This window comes from Musa acuminata, chromosome BXJ2-5, assembly GCF_036884655.1.
Source record: "Musa acuminata AAA Group cultivar baxijiao chromosome BXJ2-5, Cavendish_Baxijiao_AAA, whole genome shotgun sequence".
Lineage (NCBI taxonomy): Eukaryota > Viridiplantae > Streptophyta > Magnoliopsida > Zingiberales > Musaceae > Musa > Musa acuminata.
In genome coordinates this window covers 29,247,202-29,272,500 of record NC_088342.1, presented here as the reverse complement: position 1 = coordinate 29,272,500, position 25,299 = coordinate 29,247,202, and the positions used below count along the sequence as shown (strand labels likewise).

The window sequence follows — 25,299 nt, the reverse complement described above, 5'->3', positions numbered from 1 at the left end:
CTGAGATCTCCATCTGCCGAGTCTACAAGAGAGGTGGGAGCGAAGACCATCTCCGACACACGCATGCTCGCAGGCCGGCCTCTCTTGAAGGGGCTACGGATGACATCAAAAGCACGGTAAGCTTCAGAACAGCAACAGAAGATGGGACTTCATCCACCCAGCAATCGGATGCAGTGTTCTTCTCAACGCAAACCACCTTTTCTTCGACTTGTTCACCTGTGACCGCAGCTGGAGTTGACGACCAACATGAATACTCGAATCAACTGAACCATCTGCTCTCCATGCTCTCACAACCACAAATGCAACCACTCGGTGAGCTGCCTAATGCTCAGACTGCAGTGTCCGACAGTCTATGGGGATCGAATCCTATCCATGAAGCAGGATATTAGATCAATCACATGTCTCCTTTTTTTCTTTATTGTGAGGCAAGAGATTGTAATAGACGAAGCAGCAGTATTATAATCGATTATGTATGTAGTTGTCGATAAACTTCAGCTAATTCTACTCTTCTTATTCTTTTGTGAGCTGCAAATGATTTCCATGGTTGTAACAGAAGATAAAAGATCTGCTCGCTGTATCTGGCAGTCGATGACGATAGGATCGGCAGACCAGAGATGCGGGTGGATACGTGACGTGAGGGCATTGGCAATCATGTGATTGCATTGTTGTCTTTTTATGGGGAAGCGGGACAGATAACCAACCCAAGAATGCAGCCTTTTTCCCAATGAAAAGGGCAAATTATTGGATCCTCTGCAATTTTGAATCTTTTCCTGTGGTTTCTCTGCAATCATGCAGGTGTTTTCTCACCACCGGTTGGGTTTCGACAAGATGGTAAGAATTCAGAGAAAATATCAAGTACTAGAAAAATGGTGGATTTGTGATATATCTCTCTATCTATCTATCTATCTATCTATCTATCTATCTATTTCCATGGGAGGACGGACCATCAATCAACAACTCCCTTGTTCTTAGGTTCCACTCCGGACAACACGTTTGGAAGCCTCTTCTTCGGATGAAACACGACAGAAAATTTGTTTCGTACTCTCGGAAGTCCCATCGTTTGCAAATATCGTCAGGTTATTAGTTTCTTCTTTCTCTTTCGTTCCCCACTTTCCTAGGGAAACGACAAAGGTCTTCTTCTTCACCCAGCTAATTAGATGAATTCAAGATCCAAGCGTTGAATTCATCCAGCATGAGCTCGAGGGAAGAATTTTATTCTTCGTTCCAAGAGCTATCTATGTAAATAGGAGTCTCTTTCCTTGTATGTGAGGTGACGTGAGGTGAGGGATTCAAGGATACATTTTGAAAAGCATCCGACCCTACGAAAAATTTAGTCAGTCTTCAAACTGTGCCCCAAATCAAACTCAACTCTACAACGTGGATCGACATCCAATTCTAACACAAACTCAAACGACACTGACGAAGTTCTACAATTGATTCTAATCACTGGGTTGAAGAACCTGATTTGCATTTTGACACGATAGACTAATTAAAATAAGAATCAGCATGAACTATTAAAGTTTCTCATGCTCCTCCGTTCCTTTTTTTTTTTTTTTATAAGACTGTTTTTAATATCATATAATGTCTTAGCTTACATTTGATTGGTTCCACATGTTGGGTCCAACCCATATGGGCTTGGACAATTTGGGCTATAAGCCCAAATCAATAATTAAGAGAGAAAGGTGAGGGCAACAAATTAGAGAGAACAACGTGTATGCAAGTGAGCGTGCAGCGAGCGACGACGCAAAGAGAGAAAAGAGGTTGACGATCGGTGGCCAAACGTTGTTAGTTTTGGTCTAAATTTTATGTAGAGAATCCTTGCAGCAAACTCTACAATCCTAATGTGTCGATCTACAGTTTACCCTCTCTAAGGTACTTTCCTGCTATACCCACTTTGTGAGACCTAAAATTCTCATTTGAACTCTTGTATTAATTGTTTGGCTGGTAAACAACATAGAGTTTCATTTGCTAGTCCTGCTTTGTCTAGAAAAATGCATGTCTTAGACCGTATTTATAAATATATATGTGATCTTTTGAGGACAAAAACTCCTGGTGGATTCATTGATGTTCCTGGTATAAGTGGTGCACTTTATTTTGTCACTTTTATAGATGATTTTTCTAGGAAAGTTAGGGCCTATGCTTTGAAGACTAAATATCAGGTTATTAATGTCTTCAAAGAGTTTCATACCAGAGTTGAAAGAGAGACAGAAAGATAATTAAAATGCATAAGATCAGATAATGATGGTGAGTACACAGGATTATTTAATGATTATTGCAGGTCACATGGGATCCAACATAAGATGACAGTTCCTGGTACATCTCAGCATAATGCAATTGCAGAGAGGATGAACCACACCATCATGGAAAAGATCAGATGTATATTTTCACAGGCCAAGTTTCCCAAAAGATTTTAGGATGAGGCTTTGAGGATTGCAGTTGATATGATCAACTTGTCACCTTGTATAACCCTAGATGGTGATGTTACAGAGTATATATGGTCAGGAAAAGATGTTTCCTACAAGCATTTGAGAGTGTTTGATTGTCGTGCATTTGCACATGTTCCAGACAATGAGAGGTCCAAGCTGGATGGTAAGACTAAATAATATATTTTTCTTGGTTACTCACATGATCAGTTTGGTTACAAGCTTTAGGATCTAGAAAAGAAGAAGGTGTTTAGAAGAAGAGATATGGTCTTCTTTGAGGATCAAACCTTTGAGGATTTGAAGAAGAAAACACCGGCCAAGACTTCTACAGAAGGATTAGCAGATTGTGACCCAATTACTCCTACAGTATATCAAGGTGATGGGGGAGATATGTTAGAAGATGGTGTAGAGCTTGATGTTGATCTACCTGCAAGACATGTTGAGCAAGAAGAAGTTGGAGAGCAACTTCCTACATAACCTCAATTGAGAAGTTCTTCTAGACAACGTCAACCTTCTAGAAGATACTCGATAGATGAGCATGTGATGCTTGCTAATGCAGGTGAACTAGAAAGTTACTAGGAAGTAGTTAAAAGTGAGCAAAAAAAGAAATAGTTAGTGGTCATGCAAGAAGAGATGGATGCTCTTCAGAAGAACCACACTTATAATTTGATACTAGTACCAAATGAAATGAAGGTCTTGAAAAACAAGTGAGATTTTAGGTTGAAGACTCAAGAATATTGTTCTCAACCAAAGTACAAAGCTAGATTGGTTGTGAAAGGCTTTGGTCAAAAGAAAGGTATTGACTTTGAAGAGATTTTTTCTCTTGTTGTAAAAATGTCTTCTATTCGTGTTGCTCTTGGTATTACTGCTAGCCAGGACTTAGAGGTTGAGTAGTTAGATATAAAGACAGCTTTCCTTCATGGTGATTTAGAAGAGGAAATTTATATGTAGTAACCAGAAGGCTTCAAAGTCAAAGGTAAAGAGAATTTTATCTGCAAGTTGAAGAAGTGCTTGTATGGGCTAAAGCAAGCTCCAAGATAGTGGTATAGAAAGTTTGATTCATTTATGATAGAAAATAGATACAAAAGAACGACTTCAGATCATTATGTGTACATCAAATGGTTTGGTGAGAATTTTATTATTCTCTTACTTTATGTTGATGACATGCTTATTCTTGGGAAAGATATGTCTACAATTGACAGGTTGAAAAAAAAACTAAGTGAGTCTTTTGCAATGAAGGACATGGGGCTAGTAAAGTAAATACTAGGCATGCAGATTTTCTGTGATAGAAATATCAAGAAGATTTGGTTGTCACAAGAGAAATACATTGAGAAGGTATTTGAAAGGTTCAGTATGAGCAATGCAAAACTAGTTAGTTATCCTCTTGTAGGTCACTTCAAGTTATGCTCAGAATAGAGTCCATCAAGTGATGAGCAGAAGGAGAAAATGCAAAATGTTCCTTATGTTGAATCTCGTATTTTGATGATAAAACCACTTGATATATGTTTATGATTTAATCTATGTTTTAAGTGATGCAAGATGCTTCGATCAAGATAAAACAATTAAAGCATGAAAAATCATGTTGTACAGGAGGAACATGTTAGAAGATTGGACGTCGGGTCGGTGGATCGGTCGACGTATCGACAGAAGGCTTCGGGCCGTGGACTCGGGCATCGGGCCAAGAAGAGCGGGTATTGTGCCAAGGATATCGGAGTTGCGGAGTCAACTGGCCGATTAGGCAATAGGCCGCAGAAGAGGACGATGCGCCGAAGAATCGAACGAAGCGTCGAGGGACCCTTGACATGCCAGACAACTTGGTTAATTGCTTAGGATTAATTGTCTCGATCGAAGTTTTGTTTTACATGTGTAGGATTAACTACGATGGAAGAAAGACATGCAACAGGAGTTGCGCCGGAGTTAAGACTATGATCACGTTGGGAGTTCGACGGAAGTCCGGACGGTTGTCGGAGGTTCTACGGGAACAAATCCGAGAAGTCCAGCAGCTTGCCAAAGAAGCTCATCGGAACTCGCCAAGTGGATCGTTGCAAGTCCAGGAGTTTGCCGGAAGTCCGCCGGAGCATTACCGAAGGTTCGTCGGAAGTTCGCTGGAAGCTCGCCAGAAGAAGCGATTGACGCACCGGAGGAAGTTACAATAAATGTCTTAAGAAATATCGTAGTTAGCATGTAGATTAAGTTAGGAATGGGAGGTGATCTCATTAACTTAATTTGGGGGCAATTGGGCCCTTGATAGACCCAAATTAGGCCGAATGGATCAACCCATTCGGACCAGAATTCCTGCCAAGCGGTGGCACTGCCCAGGAGATGGTCTCCCAGGAAAGCTGGGCGGTGTAACCGCCCAGGTCAGGTGGTGGCACCACTTGGGCTCAGTCTCCGAGCGAGACTGGGCGATGCAACCGCCCTAGTTAAGCGGTGGCACTGCCTGGGCTCAGTCTCCGAGTGAGACTGGGCGGTGGCACCGCCTGGGCTCAGTCTCCGAGTGAGACTGGGCGGTGGCACCGCCAAAGCTCGGTCTCTGAGCTTTGTCAAGCGGTTATACCGCCCCAATCAGGAGGTAGTATCGCTAGGACCCCGGAAATCCAGGAAAAGACATTTTTGAGCTCTAAATTCAAACCAGCTTGGGGCCTATATATACCCCACCCTTTCCTACATGAAAGGGCAATCGAAAATCCAATCTTACTCTATGATTTTTAGAGCTTAAAAGTGTTGTAAAGGCTAGAAGTTCTCCTCCCTCTTTTCTTCCAAGTTTTGATCTTTCAAGAGAGGAGAGAAAATTCTGTAAGGGTTGTCTCCTAAGCCCGTCAAAAGGAGTGAAACTGTAAAAGGGTAGTTGGCCTTCGCCTATTGAAGGAAGGCCTCTAGTGGACGTCGGTGACCTCGTCGGAGGAGGAAGCTAAAAGTGGATGTAGGTCAAGATTGACCGAACCACTCTAAAATTACGATGCTCTCTGGTTTGCATTTATTCTTGCTATTTATCTTAACTGCAAACTGCCTCCATATGTGCTTTACTTCCTCATTACTTTTGCTGCACTCCTTTACGAACTTGCTTTCAAGTTAAGTTTCTGAAAACGGTTTTATGTCGGAAACGATTTTATCGTACGAACGTAGTTTTAATCGTCGAAGGTTTTCCGCTGCACTCATTCCCTCCCCCTCCCCCCCCCCCCCCTCTTAGTGCTCTTGATCCTAGCAATTGGTATCAGAGCGGGGTTCACTCTCAAATGGATTAAATCCCAAGAGAGATGGCATACGCTGGAAACCAAGAGGGCCACTCTATTACACGTCCACCCATGTTCAATGGGACGGACAACACCTATTGGAAGACCCGAATGAGGATCTTCCTTATTTCAATGGATTTTGAACTTTGGAATCTTATCAAAAATAGATTTTTGAAGTCTTCTCTTCCGATGATCGATTGGAATGAATTAGAGAAGAAGACTTCCGCTCTTAATGCAAAGGCTATGAATGCTTTATTTTGTGGCTTGATAAAAATGAGTTCAATCGTGCTTCAGTTTGTGAAACCACGTTTGATATTTGGCATACACTCAAAGTGACTCACAAAGGCACAAGTAGAGTGAAAGAGTCAACAATCAATCTTTTGAACTTTTCGGAATGAAACCAACCGAGACTATTGGCGACATGTACACCCATTTCACGGATGTCGTCAATGGTCTAAAAGGATTCGGCAAAAGTTTTTCGGATTTTGAGCTCGTAAATAAGATTCTAAGCTCACTTCCTAAGAGTTGGGACCCTAAAGTCACTACTATTCAAGAGGCTAAAGATTTAAAAAACTTCCCTCTTGAAAAACTAATCAGGTCATTAATGACCTATGAAATGACTTGCAAGGCTCATGAAGAGAAAGAAGACATCCTTCCAAATAATAGGAAGGATATGACACTTAGAACTTTAGATGACCACTTGAGAGAAAACTCAAGTGATGAGGACTGTGATGATGACTTGGCACTTCTAACAAGGAAATTCAAAAAATTCATTAAGAAAAACAAGTTTAAAAATGATACAAAAAATAAATTTGAACCCAAAAAGGACCAAATTATTTGCTATGAGTGCAAAAAGTCAGGACACTACAAAAGTGATTGTCCCCAAGCCAAGAAGAGAACATCAAAGAAGAAGGCGCACAAAGCAACGTGGGATGACTCGAGCGCGTCCGAAAAAGAGGAGTCCAACATCGAGCAAGTTGCTCGTTACGCCTTAATGGCCATCGGAGAGGAGGTAACAAATTTAATTGATGTAGATTTATCATTTGATGAATTATTAAATGCCTTCCATGACTTATTTGATGAATGTAAAATAATTAGTAGAAAATATAAATTATTAAAAAAGGAGCATGATAGTCTTATTAGTAATTTTGATAAATTAAAAACTGAATATCATGATAGTTTAGCTCTATGTATAAAATGCCATGATATAGAAACTCTCCAAAAAGAGAACTTGCTACTTAAGGACACCTTGAAGAAATTCGAGGTTAGTAGTAAGTCTTTGAGTATGATCCTTACAAATAAGGGTCACGTTCTCAAAAGAAGTGGAATCGGATTTGTGAGAAGTTCTCACCAAAATCCAACCACCTTTATAAAAGGCCCTATCTTACATGTTCGGTACCAAAGCAAATGTAACTTTTGTTGCAAACATGGACATAAAATATATCATTGTCCATTCAAGAAAATTAGCCAGAACAAACTGATTTGGGTTCCTAAAGGAACCATGATAAACTCTATGCAACATAATAAATAATGTAAAATAGTTTTTGAGACATCCAAAAGTAAATGGGTACCTAAAAATCATCCCTTCTTGTAGAAATGTACACCATCAAAAGCTAGGAGCAAGAGATAATATCCTGCTTTTTGGGATCTCGAGTCATGAATATCGAGTACCCAAAAAGCAGGATATTATCCACCGCCCAGCCAGCAATGCCACCTCCCGCAACTTTGCCCCCTTTTAAACCGAGCTAGGGCCGGTGATGGAACCGACCCCAACTCACTCCCCTCTCCTTCTAGCAGCTCCAACACTTCTCCACCTCCATTTCTTCCCTTTAGCTGCCCAAATACTGCCTATTTCAAAGCAAAGATTAACAAGCTCTCATTCTCTTGAAGATCTCACTTAAGGTATTCTCTAAGAAGCTTTTGATTTCTGTTTACTCTTGCTCATTACTATCTTCCTAAATAGTAGTAGTTATGAGCTCTAGAAGATCTTCTAGGGACAAAGAGAAAAGGAGATTAGAAGAAGACTTTGATTCCACCATTTTCGATTCAAAACCTCATGCCCAAAAATTTGCTTCCATAGAGTTTAGAAATGTCCATAAGGGAAAGTATGTTGATCTAAATGAACTAAGTAATTTAGAGAGAATTCAATGATTTGTAAATTTAGATCTACTCCCAATACTACAAATTAGTGAACCCATCTACCTAAGATTTGTTAGGTTGTTTTACAACAATCTACAATTAGATGAAGAAGAAAGAGTGTCTACCTATCTCTTAGGACAACACATTTCCAATACGGATAGATTCATTTGCGACATGATAGGCATTCCTGTAAAAGATAGAGGTCTTTATTTTAGAGGATTGTGGGATGATGAAACAGTTGGGACAACCTACGTCGAAGCCTTAGGAACAATTTTTGGTAATCCCAACTTAGTGATAGTTCCTAAAAGTTGTGAGCATCTACTACCACTAAACACTAAAGTATTTCATCATATTCTAACTAGCATCATTCTCCCTAAACAATACCATCATGATGAAGTGAGTCAAATGGAATTAGGAACCATGTATTGGATCATTAAAGGACATAACATTTGTTTTGGTTATCTTAACCAACAGAACATGATAGAAATATCTAAGAAAGATATGATGCTTCCATACGGTGGTATAATAACTAGAATACTTAAAGCCTACGATATTCTAATACCACCCGACAAAGAGGTAATAAAAGTAGATAGGTTTAGCATAATAAATAAAAATCTACTTCACCGATTGAGATGTCTTTATAAAAACAGTAATTGGGTTAGAATGCCTAGAAGAACCGATCCCCCTCAACCTGAACCTGAACCAGAAACGCCAATCTTTAGGGGTACTCAATCTCCTCTGATCTGTCCCTTTGAGGAAACACATCCATTTGAGCAAGCTCCTGCATCATCTATCGAAGACATAGGGATTCGAATGGACCGATTTGAACAAAGACAAGATCGATTTGAGCTGGAACAAATTCATCGACAATTTGACTCCTTATTTAGGCATTTTAATTTTTCACCTCCTCAATGAGCTTGTATATGTAAATTGGTCACAATTTCTTCTTGTCTTGTTGTAATAATTATGTTGTTGTAAGCTCTTTATGCTACTCACCTTGATCACAATGCCCCTTGCCTTGATAACTACTAATCCTTGATATGTTTTACTTAATGTATTATTTGGTGAGCATATGTAGAGTTAGGAATATTAATGTAGATTGAACATCATTTTCGGATTTTCCTTGAATCTCTTTACGTTACTCGTTTTCAAAATTTTCTTGATCACTTAAGTTTCACGTTGAGATTGAATGCTTCTATAATATGTTTACTTTATAAGTTGAAAATCTTGTGCCTTGATGAGCATGCTATACTCTCATTGTGATTTGAGAAGATTCATACATCGAATTCTTAATCCTTGAGCGCTACAAAATTGTATTCGAATGCATGAACTTGTTAAGATTATTTTTTAGATTTTTTCTATTTAATAATCAAATCACTTAATTGCCATGATGATTTTACATAATTACATGCCTTAATTACATGCTGAAAATTATGTGTTTTGGATACAAAAATTTCCATGATAATAAGCATGTTTTATCTTTTTTGAATTTGAAAATATATAGCAAAACCTTGCCTGAATACATGAAAGTGTTAAATTTCATTTTCGGATCTTCTTGATCCTAACAATCAGATTTTCTCGATACATTATTCTCTTTCGGACTTAATAAACATATGTCATATCAAGTTTTGGATTCACATCATTGATTTTTTCAATATGGAATCAACTAGCAAATGCATCTTTCATAGACTTATCATGTGAAAAATATCTTTCGAGAAATGGATATGGCGATTCCTTCTTATATCTTTTGTGAAATAGTTTTACGTACAAGGATTTGATTCACACACATATCTTGATTCTTGTAAAAATAAAACGTGCTTTAATATCTTATCAATTTTAACTTCATTCGAGTAAGCTCACAAATGACTTTCTTCCTTCATGCAAAAAGATAATAACAAATAAAGAGAAAGAAGTAATGAAAGTCATCTCCATGTCATGTTTTCCTTGAGATGTTTGTATAATTGGTATCTTATCACTCATTATTGAAAAATGACATAAACCTAGTAAAAATTTACTAATATCGTTCTCCTTTTTGTTGATGACAAAGGGGGAGAAATATATGAATTGATACTATGAGTGCAATATTTGAATGAGAAATATATGAATTGATGCTATGAGTGCTATATTTGAATTTAATGTTATATAAATTGATGCTATGAGTGCTATATTTGAATTTGAATTATGTTAAGGTATCAAAAACTTGCATCAAAATATATGATAAATTGGTGATAGAATTACTATGTTATTGCTATATTTGCACTATGTTAAGATATCTAGAACATACATTCGTAATTCTACAAATTGATATCTTGTCATGTGATGAAACACTATGATTGCTAAACACTTGAAACATTTGTATTATATTAAGATATCAAGAACTTACATCGCAGTTTTACATGTTGATATCTTACCATATGATGAATTACTATGATTGCTATCTTTCACATTTGAAATGTAAAACTTGAAAATGGATGTCAAGCCTTAACATCATTTTCAGAGAAATACATCATGATAGAAATCATGATGGGAGTATTGATAAGGATAAATGACCTTAACTTATCAATATATCTTTTGAATTCAAAGGCTTTGAATTCAAGAATGACTTATCTCAAGTATAGCATATAGATAGGGAGAGTTAAGGTTAACTCCGTCATCAAGTGGTTGTCATCATCAAAAAGAGGGAGATTGTTGAATCTCGTATTTTGATGATAAAACCACTTGATATATGTTTATGATTTAATCTACGTTTTCAGTGACGCAAGATACTTCGATCAGGATGAGACAATTAAAGCAAGAAAAATCATGTTGTGCCGGAGGAACATGTCAGAAGATTGGACGTCGGGCCGGTGGATCGGTCGACATATCGACAGAAGGCTTCGGGCCATGGACTCGGGCATCGGGCCAAGAAGAGCGGGTATTGTGCCAAGGATATCGGAGTTGCAGAATCAACTGGCTGATTGGGTAATAGGCCGTAGGAGAGGACGATGCACCGAAGAATCGAATGAAGCGTCGAGGGACCAATGACATGCCGGACAACTTGGTTAATTGCTTAGGATTAATTGTCTCGATTAAAGTTTTATTTTACATATGTAGGATCAACTACGATGGAAGTAAGACATGCAACAGGAGTTGCGCCGGAGTCAAGACTATGATCACGTTGGGAGTTCGAGAGTTTGACGGAAGTCCGGACGGTCGTCGAAGGTTTTACGGGAACAAATCCGAGAAGTCCAGGAGCTTGCCAAAGAAGCTCGTCGGAACTCGCCAAGTGGATCATCGCAAGTCCAGGAGTTTGCCGGAAGTTCGCCGGAAGCTCGCCGAAAGAAGAGATTAACGCACCGGAGTAAGTTGCAGTAAATGTCTTAAGAAATATCGTAATTAGCATGTAAATCAAGTTAGGAATGGGAAGTGATCCCATTAACTTAATCTGGGGGCAATTGGGCCCTTGATAGACCCAAATTAGGCTGAATGGATCAACCCATTCAGACCAGAATTCCTGCCAGGCGGTGGCACTGCTAGGGTCGACGGTGGCACCACCCAGGAGATGGTCTCCCAGGAAAGCTGGGCGGTGCAACCGCCTGGGCTCAGTCTCCGAGCGAGACTGGGTGGTGCAGCCGCCCCAGTCAGGCAGTGGCACCGCCAGAGCTCGGTCTCCGAGCTCTTTCAGGCGGTTGCACTGCCCAGTCAGGAGATAGTACCGCCAGGACCCCAGAAATCCGGGAAAAGATATTTTTGAGCTCCAAATTCAAACCAGTTTGGGGCCTATATTGTTGGTAAATCATTGGGGGGGCGACATCATATGCGCAGCGGAAGAACAAGAAAACAAAAATCCCCGATTCCCAAAAGGATGTTCATCGTCGTGCGAAGATTGGTGCGCAAAATCCGCAAAAACACAAAACTGCGTATAGAGATTGTGTTACCTAGGGAGATCGTATATCCCTGTTTCCTTGCAGATCCTTAGGAGAGGGTGAAGGAGGTCAAGCGTCCTCCTCTCTAGCGGTGATCCACACAGCAGGGTTGCGACGACGCTCCTCAAAACTCCAGGCCTACTCTAAGGTGGAGAGGGAGAGGAGAATAGGAAGGGCAAGCAAAGACTCTAGCCTATGAGGCTGTGAATCCCTCCTATTTATAGAGATCCCGTGTCAAACCCTAATGGGTCCTTCCCTAGTGGGTATTGGATCTGCATCCAATAAGACAAGGGCTCCGTCGGATATCTCATATCTGAACCTCTACTCATCGCAATGCCTACCATATGTGTGTGACCCTCTAGGCCCAATATCGAGCTGGCCGTGAGTCATACCTGTCAGAACTCCTTCTGACTGAGTGAATTATTATCTCTGTAATAATTCACTTGACTCATCGACTACGGACGTACTAGGCCACTACGCCGTAGTCCCCAGACGATACAGGGGAATCCAATCCATTGGACCTGTCTGTCCTCAGTTACCATGTACCTATAGTCCCTCATCCATCTAATATCCCAGAGACCGTATATCGAGCATGGTGCTGTCAGACCCATACGGTTTCTACTCGAGTCTTGCTCTAATCGGATTCTCCCGGAGAACTCTTTCTCTCTCAACCCGAATGACCCTGGCCAGGGATTTGTCTGAGCAAGAACACATAGGATATTCCTCTCATGACGCCGAGAGTGGATGATCCTCTATTGACACTCAATAGCCCTCGTAAGGTCGACTACCACTCCCAATGACCAACTGTACTAGATCTGGGAACAGCCAAACCTATAAGTCTGGTATCAAAGAGTGGAGCACTCATACAGGACATCCTTGGTGTCTCAAGTCTAAGGACCAGATACACCACTAGGACTACGGAATCGCTGTCTGACAATAAGGCATCATCAACCATCCAGCATTCCGTAAGCGGATCAATCAGTGAACTCATTCTCCAATGAGCACCTGTACTGTATCCCTAGTGTCCCTACACGAGCAGCTATGAGACCAGCTGCATCCATCATATGGACGGGTATACAGCACACCAGTCTATCCGGTTATCACGATGTCCCTCTCGAGTAACCTATGACCGGGATTATTTAGGATATGTGTTTAAAGGTGAATCGATCTCATTATCGTGATCTCATCACGATCCGATTCTCATTGCACAAATCCAAGGACATCACAATATATATATATATATGCATTTATGCAATAGTTATAAAGTGATATACGCCAAAATATAATAAGCAAAAAGATTCTGTATCAAGTCACACGTGCCATCACTCACGTGATTGGCTTGCTGGGCACATATGACTAGCAATCTCCCACTTGACCTAAAGCCAATCACCTATGTGTCTGATCCCCATCAGACTCCTGTGACGCTCAAAGACAATTTGAGACAACGGCTTTGTCAGTGGATCTACAATGTTATCTTCGGATGGAACTCTTTCCACTGCTATTTCTCCTCGGGTTACGATCTCTCTGATAAGATGGAACCTCCTCAGAACACTTCTGATGAGACCCGGGTTCCCTTATTTGAATAATCGCCCCGTAGTTGTCGCAATATAAGGAAGTCGGCTCCTCGTTACTCGGCACGACTCCCAAATCTGTGATGAACTTCTTCATCCAGACTCCCTCATTTGCTGCATCCGATGCAGCAATATACTCCGCCTCTGTGGTCGAGTCAACAGTAGTATCTTGCTTGGAACTCTTCCAGCACACTGCTCCTCCATTCAAGGTGTACACATACCCTGAATTCGACTTGCTATCATCGACATCAGACTGAAAACTTGAGTCAGTGAAGCCTTCAACCTTAAGGCTATTACCTCCATATACTAGTAAAAGATCCTTAGTCCTTCTCAAGTACTTAAGGATACACTTTACTGCTTTCCAGTGCTCCAAGCCTGGATCCGCTTGATACCTGCTCGTGACACTCAGAGCATGCGCTATATCAAGCCTAGTACATAGCATGGCATACATGATAGACCCTATTGCTGAGGCATAAGGTATCATATTCATGTTTGCCCTTTGGAATTTTCCATGCCAAACCTTTTGACAATGGTTTCTATGTACCTGGACTGGGACAAGCCAAGCATCCTCTTGGATCTATCTCTATAGATTCTAATCCCCTAGATATAGGATGCTTCCCCTAAGTCCTTTATGGAGAAGTGTCTAGATAACCAAGTCTTTACTGTGGATAGCATTCCTACGTCATTCCCAATGATGAGGATGTCATCCACATATAACACCAAAAAGGTGATAGCGCTCCCACTTACCTTTCTGTATACACAAGGCTCATCTTCGTTCTTAACGAAGTCATAAGATCTGATTGCCTCATCAAATCTTATGTTCCAACTTCGGGAAGCTTGCTTTAGTCCATAAATGGATCTAAGCAACCTACACACCTTATCTGGGCAGTTCTTGGACACGAATCCCTCAGGTTGCATCATATACACCTCCTCCTCCAGGTTCCCGTTGAGGAATGCGGTTTTCACATCCATCTGCCAGATCTCATAATCATAGTGTGCTGCAATAGCCAATAGAATTCTGATGGATTTTAGCATTGCTACGGGTGAGAAAGTTTCGTCGTAGTCAACACCTTGCCTTTGACGATACCCCTTAGCCACTAGCCTTGCTTTATAGGTCTCTACCTTTCCATCTACTCCGATCTTTTTCTTAAAGATCCACTTGCAACCGATGGGTACAATACCTTCGGGCGCATGAACTAGGTTCCAAACCTTACAAACCTTATTGGAGTACATAGAATCCATCTCAGAATTCATGGCTTCTTGTCACTTCCCGGAGTCTATACTCATAATAGCCTCCTCGTAGGTCTGAGGATCAATATCCTCTACATCCTCTCCTCTAATATGTCCCGCATATCTCTCAGGAGGATAGGATACTCTATCAGACCTGCGTAAAGTTGATACTTGTGTATTAGGTACCTGAACAGACTCGGGCTGAAGAGTGGTGCTTGAGCTTGGTTCTCCAACCTCGCTCAACTCTATCATTCTCCCACTGTCTCCGCCAAGAATGTGTTCCTTCTCAAGGAACACTGCTCTCTTAGCTACAAAGACCTTTTGGTCCTCGAGATGATAGAAATAATACCCACAAGTTTCCTTGGGGTATCCCACAAATTTGCATCGCTCTGTCCTTGATTCTAACTTATCGGGGTTGTGTCTTTTAACATGGGCAGAACAGCCCCAAATCTTAACAACCTTAAGATCAGGCTTCTTCCCTTTCCATATCTCATATGGTGTAGACACTACCGACTTAGTTGGAACTCTGTTCAGAAGGTAAGCTGCGGTTTCTAGAGCATATCCCCAGAATGAGATGGGTAGGTCAGCGAAACTCATCATGGACCGTACCATATCTAATAATGTACGATTTCTCCTTTCAGAGACACCATTGAGCTGAGGTGTATAAGGAGGTGTCCATTGGGATAATATCCCATGGTCCTTGAGGAAGTGAGTAAACTCTATACTTAAGTACTCACCTCCTCGATCTGATCGAAGAGTTTTGATACTCTTTCCAGTCTGGTTCTCCACCTCATTCTTATACTCTCTGAATTTCTCAAAGGCCTCGGACTTGTACTTCATTAAGTACACATATCCATACCTTGAGAAATCATCAGTAAATGTAATGAAGTAGGAGTAACCTCCAATGGCATGAGTTGACATGGGTCCACATACATCACTATGTATGAGTTCCAACAACTCAGTGGCTCTCTCTCCAGTTCCACTAAATGGAGAGTTGGTCAGTTTTCCACGAATGCAAGGCTCACAAGTTGCATATGACACATAGTCGAATGGATCTAGATATCCATCATTTAGCAACTTTTGAATCCTTCTTCCATGGATGTGACCTAGCCTACAATGCCACAGGTATGCATTGTTCACCTCATCTCGTTTCCTCTTAGACACATTTACATTCATGATATGTGGAGTGGTGTCTAACATAAATAAACCATTATGCAATGTTCCTTTCGTGATGATCTTATCATCTAATAATATCGAACAACCATTGTTCTCAAAAACAAATTTATATCCACTAACTGTTAAACATTAAATGGAAATAATGTTTTTGATAATAGAAGGAACAAAATAACATGCATCTAATGCAATAAAAGCTCCACTAGGCAGATGTAGAGCGACCTCGCCAACAGCTAATACAGCAACTTTTGCTCCATTACCCATCTTTAGGTCCATCTCGCCTCTCTCTAGTCTCCTAGGCCTTGCCAGAACCTGCAACGAATTGCATATATGATAAGCACTACCGGTATCTAATACCCATGTGTTATCATAAGAGTCTGACAAATGGAGACTGATCATGAATGTACCTGAAGCTTCATCAAGCTTTTGTTTCGCCCTTTCTGCAAGGTACTCTTTGCAGTTTCTCTTCCAGTGCCCATCTTTACCACAGTGGAAGCACTGGCCTTTGTCCTTTGTTGGGTCTTTCTTAGCAACCTTTGCTTTACCTTGTTTGCCCTTGCCCTTTCCCTTCTTAAGGGACCTTTCTGCTTTCCTTTTCTTTCTGGTCTCACCAGTGTAGAGAACTGGCTTCTCTTTCTTAATAGTACTCTCTGCCTCCCTCAACATATTGAGGAGCTCTGGGAGAGTCACTTCAAGCTTGTTCATATTAAAATTCATTATGAACTGTGAAAAGGAATCTGGTAGGGACTGAAGCACAATGTCCACACACAAGTTATCCTCTAGGACCATTCCTAGACCTGTGAGTTTCTCTATCCACTCAATCATCTTTAGGACATGGTTCTGAACCGATGTCCCCTCAGTCATCCTAGCGCGGAAAAGGCTCTTGGATATCTCATATCGTTGAGTCCTTCCCTGTTCCTCAAACAATTTACGGACATGTAGGAGAATGGATCTGGCATCCATCTTTTCATGTTGTCTCTGTAACTCTGGAGTCATAGAGCCCAACATATAGCACTGAGCAAGAGTGGAGTCATCAATGTACTTCACGTAGCGAGCGATCTCATCCTCGCTTGCCCCTTCTTCGGGCATAGGCATCACTGTATCAAGGACGTACACGATTTTCTCCGCTGTGAGAACAATTCTCAAGTTACGGAGCCAATCCGTATAATTTGGACCAGTGAGGCGGTTGACATCAAGTATGCCACGTAAGGGATTTGAAAGCGACATTTTCTGAAAATAAAGATGTAGCAAAAATGAATAACATGCAGATTTTGCAAGAAATAAACTATCAAGATATGGACTTCTATCTTAATATGCTCCCACTATTTTACTAACGAGTCACGCGACACCCTCAGCACGTGAAACGGAAGTCTCCGGCAAACTTCTAGTGGGGATCAGGATCCAATCAGCGTCTTAGTGTAACCTCGAGGGACTCGACCAATCACACTAAGCCTAAAAGGTAGGCAACTCTTGCCGATCATAACTCCTTGTGATTCCCGTCCTGTTCGGCCTCCGAATCACCATGGCCTCGAGGGACTCGACCAACCATGATGCTCGGTTAAGTCAACACCTTCGTTACAAGATGAGTCTGATTTGATGATATACCCTCGAGGGACTCGACCAAGCATACCATGTCCTCAGGTCACCGGTGACATCTCTATGTCGTAAGCAAGATAGCGAATCGCGATATAGGTGAGTCTCGAGGGACTCGACCAACTCAACCTACACCGGGATTCGGTTCCTACTCATAACGATGGAAGGCCACGTGGGTCAATCTAATTGCCTCACGTTTACCGACTTAATATTATCGAGAGATGTTTCTATAATTTGGTCTCCTAATATGACATGTCACACATATACATATTTAATATATATCTACATCGCATGCAAATATATATACTTATCTAGTATGTGTATAAGCAATCACATCAGATGATCATGGACCACAACCTAATATGATTAGGCCCGAGCCAGTAGGCCTAATCACTCACATCAAGATCTATGTGTGCAACGGTGCATCTCCATGCCCTGTGATCGTCCATGTCGTCCTCGTCGGTTTCGTCGACATCTTGATGCATCTCTATGCATCACGATCGTCCGTCTCGTGGGTCCCGCTGTCGCATCCACGCTCCCGCTGCGCCTCCTCATGTGATTACAACTTAATCATAGGCACGCAGGCCCGACAATAAACGAGAAATATAATGGAGGTTCGCAGACCTCAATAATAATAATCACAAGTACACACATCACACGGTCCATGATCATCCGTCCACACATCATACATCACATGTATAAATAATCATCATCATGTAGGACTACTAGATAAAAATAATAATCAACTAAACCTTTTAATTAATTAATATTTTTCTGAAATCAGGGACATGTAGGGAATTTCTCAATTCCTAAGGGTATTTTCGTAATTTGGACAAAAGACAGAAACTGGAATTTCTCAAATTCCGAGGGGCAAAACTGTCTTTTCCCAGAAAACCCTAATGCCCTTTCCCCTTTTCGCTGCTGCCGCCGCCGCCACCCTGCCGGCGGCGGCCTGTGCGGCGAGGGGCGGGGCGCTGCCCTCGCCTGCGGGCGTCGCCGCCTCCGCGGGCAGTTCTGCCGGCGAGGCAGCGCCCGCAGGCGGTGCTGCCTCGCTGGCGGCCGCCCCTGCGGGGTTTTTGCTCGTGGGAGCAGCAGCCACAGGCGCCGCTGCCCTGCGGTGCCTCAGCCCGCGCTGCTGCCCTGCGGCGCCTCTGCCCGCGGCTCTGCCCTGCGGTGCCTCAGCCCGCGCTGCCAGCCCCGCCGGCTGCAAGCCTGCTGCAAGCAGGCCGTCGGCCGGCTGCTGCAGGCACAGCGCTTGCGCATGCGCCGGCGCTGTGCTGCCTGGCTGCGACTGCGGCTGCCGCTGCAGGTGGCTGCAGGCATGCAGATCGAGGGCAGCAACTGTTGCTGCCCTTCCTCGCTTTTGCGTCAACGATTTTGACGTCAATATTCTTCCTAAACACAATACACGCAGTTCAAAACCAATCATTCGCACGAACAACCTGGCTCTGATACCACTGTTGGTAAATCATTGGGGGGGCGACATCATATGCGCAGCGGAAGAACAAGAAAACAAAAATCCCCGATTCCCAAAAGGATGTTCATCGTCGTGCGAAGATTGGTGCGCAAAATCCGCAAAAACACAAAACTGCGTATAGAGATTGTGTTACCTAGGGAGATCGTATATCCCTGTTTCCTTGCAGATCCTTAGGAGAGGGTGAAGGAGGTCAAGCGTCCTCCTCTCTAGCGGTGATCCACACAGCAGGGTTGCGACGACGCTCCTCAAAACTCCAGGCCTACTCTGAGGTGGAGAGGGAGAGGAGAATAGGAAGGGCAAGCAAAGACTCTAGCCTATGAGGCTGTGAATCCCTCCTATTTATAGAGATCCCGTGTCAAACCCTAATGGGTCCTTCCCTAGTGGGTATTGGATCTGCATCCAATAAGACAAGGGCTCCGTCGGATATCTCATATCTGAACCTCTACTCATCGCAATGCCTACCATATGTGTGTGACCCTCTAGGCCCAATATCGAGCTGGCCGTGAGTCATACCTGTCAGAACTCCTTCTGACTGAGTGAATTATTATCTCTGTAATAATTCACTTGACTCATCGACTACGGACGTACTAGGCCACTACACCGTAGTCCCCAGACGATACAGGGGAATCCAATCCATTGGACATGTCTGTCCTCAGTTACCATGTACCTATAGTCCCTCATCCATCTAATATCCCAGAGACCGTATATCGAGCATGGTGCTGTCAGACCCATACGGTTTCTACTCGAGTCTTGCTCTAATCGGATTCTCCCGGAGAACTCTTTCTCTCTCAACCCGAATGACCCTGGCCAGGGATTTGTCTGAGCAAGAACACATAGGATATTCCTCTCATGACGCCGAGAGTGGATGATCCTCTATTGACACTCAATAGCCCTCGTAAGGTCGACTACCACTCCCAATGACCAGTTGTACTAGATCTGGGAACAGCCAAACCTATAAGTCTGGTATCAAAGAGTGGAGCACTCATACAGGACATCCTTGGTGTCTCAAGTCTAAGGACCAGATACACCACTAGGACTACGGAATCGCTGTCTGACAATAAGGCATCATCAACCATCCAGCATTCCGTAAGCGGATCAATCAGTGAACTCATTCTCCAATGAGCACCTGTACTGTATCCCTAGTGTCCCTACACGAGCAGCTATGAGACCAGCTGCATCCATCATATGGACGGGTATACAGCACACCAGTCTATCCGGTTATCACGATGTCCCTCTCGAGTAACCTATGACCGGGATTATTTAGGATATGTGTTTAAAGGTGAATCGATCTCATTATCGTGATCTCATCACGATCCGATTCTCATTGCACAAATCCAAGGACATCACAATATATATATATATATATATGCATTTATGCAATAGTTATAAAGTGATATACGCCAAAATATAATAAGCAAAAAGATTCTGTATCAAGTCACACGTGCCATCACTCACGTGATTGGCTTGCTGGGCACATATGACTAGCATATATATACCCCACCCTTTCCTACATGAAAGGGCAATCGAAAATCCAATCTTACTCTATGATTTTTAGAGCTCAAAAGTGTTGTAAAGGCTAGAAGTTCTCCTCTCTCTTTTCTTCCAAGTTTGAATCTTTCAAGAGAGGAGAGAAAATTCTGTAAGGGTTGTCTCCTAAGCCTGTAAAAAGGAGTGAAACTATAAAAGGGTGGTTGGCCTTCGCCTATTGAAGGAAGGCCTCTAGTGGACGTCGGTGACCTCGTCGGAGGAGGAAGCTAAAAGTGGATGTAGGTCAAGATTGACCGAACCACTCTAAAATTACGATGCTCTCTGGTTTGCATTTATTCTTGCTATTTATCTTAACTGTAAACTGCCTCCATATGTGCTTTACTTCCTCATTACTTTTGCTACACCCCCTTATGAACTCGCTTTCAAGTTAAGTTTCTGAAAACGGTTTTACGTCGAAAACGATTTTATCGTACGAACGCAGTTTTAATCGTCGAAGGTTTAACGCTGCACTAACTCACTCCCCCCCCCCTCTTAGTGCTCTTGATCCTAACACCTTATGCTTCAGTAGTTGGAAATTTAATGTATATAATGGTATATACGAGGTCGGAAATCGCATATGCAGTTGGTGTTACTAGTAGATTTCTTGCAAATCCAAGCAAAGAGCACTGGGCAACAGTGAAGTGGAATTTCAGATATTTCAGAGGGAGCTCTAAGGTTTGTTTAAGCTTTGGAGGTGGACTACTTGTGTTAATAGGTTACACAGATGCAGATATGACAAGAGATATAGATACGAGGAAGTCTACATCAGGTTATGTACTTACTTTTGCAAGGGGAGCTATGTCATGACAATCCATATTGCAAAGGTGTATTGTTCTCTCCATCACAGAAGCAGAATATATTGTTACTACAGAGGTTTGCAAAGAAATATTATGGATGAAAGAATTCTTATAAGAATTGAGGTTGAACAAGAAAATTATGTGGTGCATTGTGACAGTCAAAGTGTCATCCATTTATGTAAGAACCCAATGTTTCATTTTAAGTCAAAGCATATAGATGTTAGATACCATTGGATTCGAAATGTATTTGAAGAGAAGCAGTTGCAGCTTCAGAAAATTCACATAGATGATAACTAAGCAGACATGTTGACAAAAACCTTACCAAAAGAAAGACAGGAGATATGCTGACAGTTGGTCAGCATGGCTTCACATTGAGGAGTCTTGGGACAGCCTCCCTTATGGGCTGAGGGGGGAGGTTGTTGGGCTGACAACCCATATGTTCAGCCTAACATAGGCTTTATTAGCCCACAGCCCACTCCCTTCGACCTAACCCTAGATCAAAAGTTAGGGGGTGCTGGGGCTACATTTTTAAGGCAAACAAAGGGCAGCAACGAGGCAGAAAAACTACAACAACGATGGGAGATCTTTGAAGCAGTATCTTGATTCAAAAAAGAGAAAAAAAAAAAAGGCAGAAAAATAAGAGAAAGAAAGGGAAAAAAATAAAAACAATACAGAGAGACTGTTCTCAATCATCTAGCAGTGTTCTCATCTCAGGTTAGATCAAATCTATAGTAGACTCTTGCTGCGATTACTTAGGGAGGTTTTAGATATTATAGACAGTGACGTGATCCTTGTATCTTAGTTATTCTCTTGTGATTGTTGTTAGGGTTTTGGGCAAGAGATTGAGATTTGTATATTCATTATTCTAATAGTGGATTATCTTTAGTTTGTCCCATGATTTTTACTCTTTACTTTGAAGGAGTTTTCCATATAAATCTTAGTATTCTATTTGATTATGATTCCATGTAATTTCGATGCGTGTTATGACCTACTAGAATTTGTTCATATACAAAAATTTAATTTCACGCATAGTTTAGTTTCATGCATATTATTCATCAAGATGTGGAAAGATGGAGAATTTGATACTCTCTCATGCTCGTAATTCCAACCCCTAATGATTTATGAAGATAAGGTGCCATTGCATGAAGTGATCAGACAGAAGAAAGCAGCCAAATCACTAGTTAGAAAAGAGAAGTAAGACCTTCGACAATCTGAGAGAACACCACTTAGGAGCACCATCTATTAAGTGAAGAGTAATGCCACAAACAACAAGGCCAAATGCCATCAGCAACATCTGCTCTCTCTGAATGATCCTAATCACATATCGGATATTACCACCTTTTGATGGATTAAAACAGGGCCACAATGAAATCTCTTTCCATCGTGGATGCCATCTTCTCGTGGAAAACAAAGCACAGGGTGGAGGCAATGCATCCAATAACCCTGCTGCAGCAATAAAGAAAACTTACGCCAAAATGATGTAGAACAGCAAAAGAGAGAGAGAGAGAGAGAGAGAGAGAGAGAGAGAAATGAGATTAGAGAACAAAATAAGATATCATAAAAAAGAAGATAAAGTTTTTTTATTCAAATCTAAAATTTTTCGTAAATTGATAAGCTTCACTATTTTTTATTGATTTCTTTACGTAGAATGAACTCTTATAAAATTCTTTATAAGCCTAGATGATTCATCATCATTCTCTTCTAGTAAAAAAAAAAAAAAAATCCAAATAATGATCAATAAGGTACTGATCCAATAAATCTAGTGCAAAGATACAAAATTCCTCTAAAGTAATTTAAGTGACATTAGAAACAGATAGTCATAATAAGATAATCATTAAGAATAATCTCTCAATCATCCTTATGTCATGAGAAAGTTAACATTTAAAGAGAAGATTATAAGTAAAAAGCAAGGAGGCTCAAAAATACTATGATATGGAGTTAAATCCTTCGCGTTAAAAGCATATAACTTTTTAGATGAGTTTTTAAAAAATTTCTTAGAGCAAAGATGAACCAAGAGAGAATTATCAATTTGAAACTGTTGACTCTAACGATGATGTATTAATTAGTAAGAAATTTATAATTTTTATTACTTATGATAATTTTACGTTGAATATCAGCATACAAATCATGGATATATTCTAGAGCATGATAGTCAAGTGAAAGGGATATAAGATCAATGGGTGTACAAGGAGTATATGTAATGGCAATAGCTTCTTTTAGTAGAGCGATTGATTGAATTATTATATGTCTGATAGATAAGATTATGGTATAGTTTCTCAATTTATACCTAACTAAATATGGAAGAAGATGACTTCCCAATGAACTGTTAACAATCTTAGTTTGACTATTAATTTGCCGGTGAAAAGATTTGTGAGTGACCTCCCTGTTGATTGAAGTTTTTATTGTTAGTTTAGACCCAATAGGGTATAAGACAGATTTGTTAATATGCTCTGATACTAACTGATGTAGAATAGGAAGAAAAATAGAATGCATGATAGGAGTAAGATTAGAGTAAGGAGTAAGAGACTAGAAAAAAAATACATAAGCTTTTTATTATTTAAATATAAAGAATTTCATTTACCGATAAGTATCATTTTTTATAGGTATTTAGGAGCCTTAGTACAATCAATCAGTGAAGGTGTTAGATTTTTTTTTTTCTTTGACTTCTAGAGAACTTATATGTCATTTAAAAAATCAAAATGTAACTTCTGATAAATGGCTTTAAAAAAATTATCACAGCTGGAAAAGAAAAGGAGTGTGTTTCACACAAAGGTGCACTTATTTTTTCACACAACTCTCAAGGTTTTAAGCAACTAATTTATAATTTTTTACTTATTCCTTTGTCTAGAATAAACTCTTTGGTTAAAAAAAACAAAGTATACTTTATAAACTCCATCTCGGAAGGTAAAAAAAGAAAAAACTCAAGAAAACACCCTATTAAACAGTAAAATTCAATGGAAGGAATTGTCAGCAGAGACTGTGCACATCTCCTAGTTTCTCTTTTCCTCTGTTTCAATTCTGTATCATGTGCTAATTATTTTATATGTAGACATATCACAATGCATCCTACAAAATCTTTTAAAAAAGAAATTAACATGGATCAGTAGCATTGAATTTAAACTATACTCCTATGGGTAGGTCAATAAAATAAACTGCTTCGTTGAATACATAAAGGACCTAAAAACTGGCAACTCTTAAAATTTTAGAACACTTAATCTATACATGAAGAGGATGTATAGATTATATTTTGATTTTACAGTGTCGAATATATTTTGATTTGATAAGTAATATAAATATAGTAAAATATCAATTAGATCCTTCAGTTATTTCCAACTACTATTAAGCAAGAACTAAGTGAACTGAGATGTTCGACTATCAGTAAAAATGAATACTTCAAAAGACTTGGAGAATGCCACACCATTGAAACTTGTTTCATGTCATACGAGAAGTCATCAGGAGCACATCCATTATCAGTACAATGAATACTTCAAAAGACTTGGAGAATGCCACACCATTGAAACTTGTTTCATGTCATAGGAGACGTCATCAGGAGCACATCCATTATTAGTACAATGAGAAATCCTACTCTTTTGATGTTTCAATTCTAAGCATTTTACAAAAAGCAATGGTGGAGGTGGGATTGGATGGTACACATCTGAATGAATCTGTTGTGTTCTATTTGCATTTAGACTTGGGAAATTTGGAATATATTCTCTATTTATCATAATTTATGATGAGATTGAGGTTATTGTAATTATTTTTTGTTGACAGTCTGTATAATATATAATTTATTGACATAAAATATTAATTAATTGCCGATAATATACTGATAAATACAATATTATCATCCATGTCTGGTTTAAACCCCCCTTTTTTTTTTTTATGAAGGGGGAGGTGGCGGATGATGATACAATTCAGGAACATTATCAACCAGTATAATAATTGATAGATTAGGTGGATCATGATGGTCGTCGTCACCACACAGCCTTCGTTTCTAAAGATTATCTTGCACAAGTCCTTGTCAATGGATGATCCCTACTGATTCAATCTGCCACCTTTATGCACGCTTGAATCTTTAGATGATTACAGAAAACTCATGAATACTGCCAAAGATACAGCAGTCCTCGTCACCACCGCAACATGTTGATCATTAATCTATCTGCATTGATTTAATAACCTCGCTAGGTAAAGACAAAAATAAAAACAGCATAATTTGATCGGATTAATAACA

The 25,299-nt window shown here is 40.5% G+C and overlaps 1 protein-coding gene across 2 annotated transcripts in view; it reads left to right on the top strand.

Moving 5' to 3' along the window:
* LOC135612611 (NAC domain-containing protein 35-like) overlaps positions 1-524 on the top strand; it is a 1,306-nt gene extending 782 nt beyond the window's left edge. For both annotated transcript variants that reach the window (XM_065109096.1, XM_065109095.1), the window contains exon 3: positions 1-524. This exon is cut by the window's left edge. In XM_065109096.1, the coding sequence (XP_064965168.1) occupies positions 1-389 (389 nt within the window). In that variant the 3' untranslated portion in view covers positions 390-524.
* Positions 525-25,299: the final 24,775 nt, after the last annotated feature.